Genomic DNA, 2589 nt, shown 5'->3' with positions numbered 1-2589 from the left:
AGGGGGTGGAGGGAGAGGAAGGGAGGGAGGTGTAGAGGTGGAGGAGGTTGGAGGGAGGGAGAGAGAGAGAGGTGCGGACAGTGGTGGTGGTGGTGATGGTAGGTGGGTGGGTGGGTGGGGGGGTGGGTGCGGGGAGTGGCAGCGGGTGGTGGCGTGACCGAGTCGTGGCGAGTGAGTGGTGGCGGTGGTTGGTTGGTAGGATGTGACCAATTGGGCGGAGGACGAACGACCGACAGATGGGGCAAGGGGGGGGGGGGGGGGGGAGGAGGAAGGGGGGGAATCGAAGGTCATGGTTGATTGGATGTAGTTGAGTTGTTGGCTCGGTGGGGAGATGGAGGCTGACTAGCCGAGAAGCAGCTTCTCCAGGTTCATGATGGGCTTCTCGACGAGGAGGTAGGAGATGAGCGACATGATGTAGGCCGAGATGAGGAAAAAGGAGGTGTAGACGGCGATAAAGTCGGGCCGATAGCGCGAGAGCGCGGTGGCGTTGCCAAACACGACAGTCATGATGACATAGTGCCAGAGATAGGCCGAGTACGTGAGGCGAGCAAGGCCGGCAAAGACCGGGGCGGAGAGAAAGGCGGCGACGGGACCGCCGTCGCCCGAGATGTAGATGTAGACCACGGCGGCGAGGCCAAGCGTCCATGCAGGGCGCGAGAGGGCGAGGTACGCCACACGGGTAGCCTTGGGCCACGAGCCGGCCAGATCGCCGCCCTTGATGTTCGAGTACTGGCCAAAGAAGGTGAGGCCCATGACGGTAAAGGCGGCAGCGTAGACGAGCCAGCGGACGAGCGGCGGAAGCCGCGGCGCGTAGCCACGGGTCCGGCCAAGCCAGTCGAGGACGCCGGCGAGGCCGACGCCGATCAAGTACGCAGGCATTCGCATGTATGGCTTGCCGTAGAACTCGTTCGTCTGGTTTCCTTCACCCGGTCCGCTCAGCAGGTTGGCTGAAAGGTTGTTGGCGGCGCCGATGCCGAGCCCGAGGGCAATGCCCAGCGCAGAGAGGAACGAGACAACAAAGAGGCCGGTCTTGAACGAGGCGCGGAAGGCCAGGATGGAAAGCGGGGCGAGAACGAGGAAGAACTGCATGTCGTTGGAGAGATACCACGTCCAGCCAGCGCAGATGTTGCCAAAGGAGGCCGGCGTGAAGTTGTTGACAAAGCCGAGTGTGGCCAGCCACCGATGGTGCTCGACACACGTTGTCCGGACGTTGGACACGACGGCTGGCCACGCCGGTCCGTCGCCGAGATACGGCACGAGGACGGTGTAGACAAGAACGAGGAGTCCGAGCGCGGGGAGGAGCCGAACGAACCGATGCGCCACAAACAGCACCCAGTTGATCGACTTTCCGTTTGAGAGCGTCTTGAGCGAGAGAAACACCACCAGGAAGCCCGAGAGGAAAAGAACGTGTCGACGCAGAACTCGGCGCCGAGCACAACCTGGAACGGAAACTGATACACTGCGCCGGTCCGCGGAGACAGGTCGGCATCGGTGAGGCCGAGGGTGGCAAGGATCTTTGGGCCAAAGACCGCAGACAGGTCGTCGACACCCGGGTTGGACAGAATGTTGAGCACGGTGTGTCCGATGATAATAAAGCACATCGAGAAGAACCGCATGCCGTTGAGCGAGTTGAGGAGCGCCGGTGGCTGGACCACAAGTCGCTTGAGGTTGTGGATGGCCGAGAACGCGAGGAGGATTCGCAGCGCGAGCGGGTCTTTGCCTGGCAGAGGAGCGCCGGCGGCGAGAGCCGATGCGCCTGACACCGACGGCATGCCGGAACGCGGCAGCTGGCCGAGGAGCAACGCATGCTCGTCGCCCTTGCCGGTCGCGTTGACCGGGAAGAGCAGGCCGTCCTCGGTAAAGACCATGGTACCCGCCGGGCGCGGCACGTCATAGCCAAGACTAGCGCCGGGGGACGGTGGCGAGCGGATGGCCGAGCGGACAGCGTCAACGACCGAAGCCACGACCACGATAGCGAGGAGGGTGCCGAGGAGCGCAACAACTGCCACCGCGCCCGAGCTCTTCCACACGTTGGCCCAGCGGTACTCGCCCTCATCAGAGCACGTCACGCCGCCGATGAGCATGAGCGGGAGGGTAGACGTCGAGCCTGGGGCCAGCAGCGCCTCCAGCATGCTCGCCGAGCAGGCAGATGGGAGACAGATGCCATTGTTGAGCGGGATGACCGTAACGTTGGAGGTGGGGAAGACGGCTTCGTCGATGACCAGCTCGCCCTTGATCACACACATGTGTGCCTCCTTGATAGCTGCACACAGACCAGCATTGCCCAGATCTGCTGGAATAGCCAGACCAGACGCGCCGAGCAGCATAGCCAGATCCTTCGTCGAGCTGAACGACATCATCGACAACAGTGCCGTCTCGCATGCCACGAGGGCAGGCGAGACAGGCGACGGCGGTGGTGGTGGAGGTGGTGGTGGGGAAGCACCACCAGCAGGAGTCGCACCAACCGCAACGAGAATGACAACAAGACCAATGACCAAATAGCCCAGTCCACGGCTACGCTGCAGCGAGTCGTACAGCAGCGGCATGTGGGCTGGAGTTGGGTGGGTCGGGTGGGGTGAGGGGGGGGGG

The 2589-nt window shown here is 63.3% G+C and overlaps 1 protein-coding gene across 1 annotated transcript; it reads right to left on the bottom strand.

Annotated features, from left to right (window-relative positions):
* Positions 1–342: 342 nt before the first annotated feature.
* Positions 343–2340, bottom strand: AMSG_03385 (NRF-6 protein; the record flags this gene model as incomplete). The annotated part of the gene is made up of 2 exons (XM_013904769.1): positions 1416–2340; positions 343–1362 (listed from the first exon to the last, which is right to left on the bottom strand). Exons 1-2 carry the CDS (start codon positions 2325–2327, stop codon positions 343–345), a joined length of 1932 nt encoding a protein of 643 aa, XP_013760223.1. The 5' UTR covers positions 2328–2340.
* Positions 2341–2589: the final 249 nt, after the last annotated feature.

Source organism: Thecamonas trahens (assembly GCF_000142905.1).
Source record: "Thecamonas trahens ATCC 50062 unplaced genomic scaffold supercont1.12, whole genome shotgun sequence".
Taxonomy (NCBI): domain Eukaryota; order Apusomonadida; family Apusomonadidae; genus Thecamonas; species Thecamonas trahens.
The sequence above is the reverse complement of the archived record's forward strand: the minus strand, read 5'-3'. Positions and strand labels throughout refer to the sequence as shown.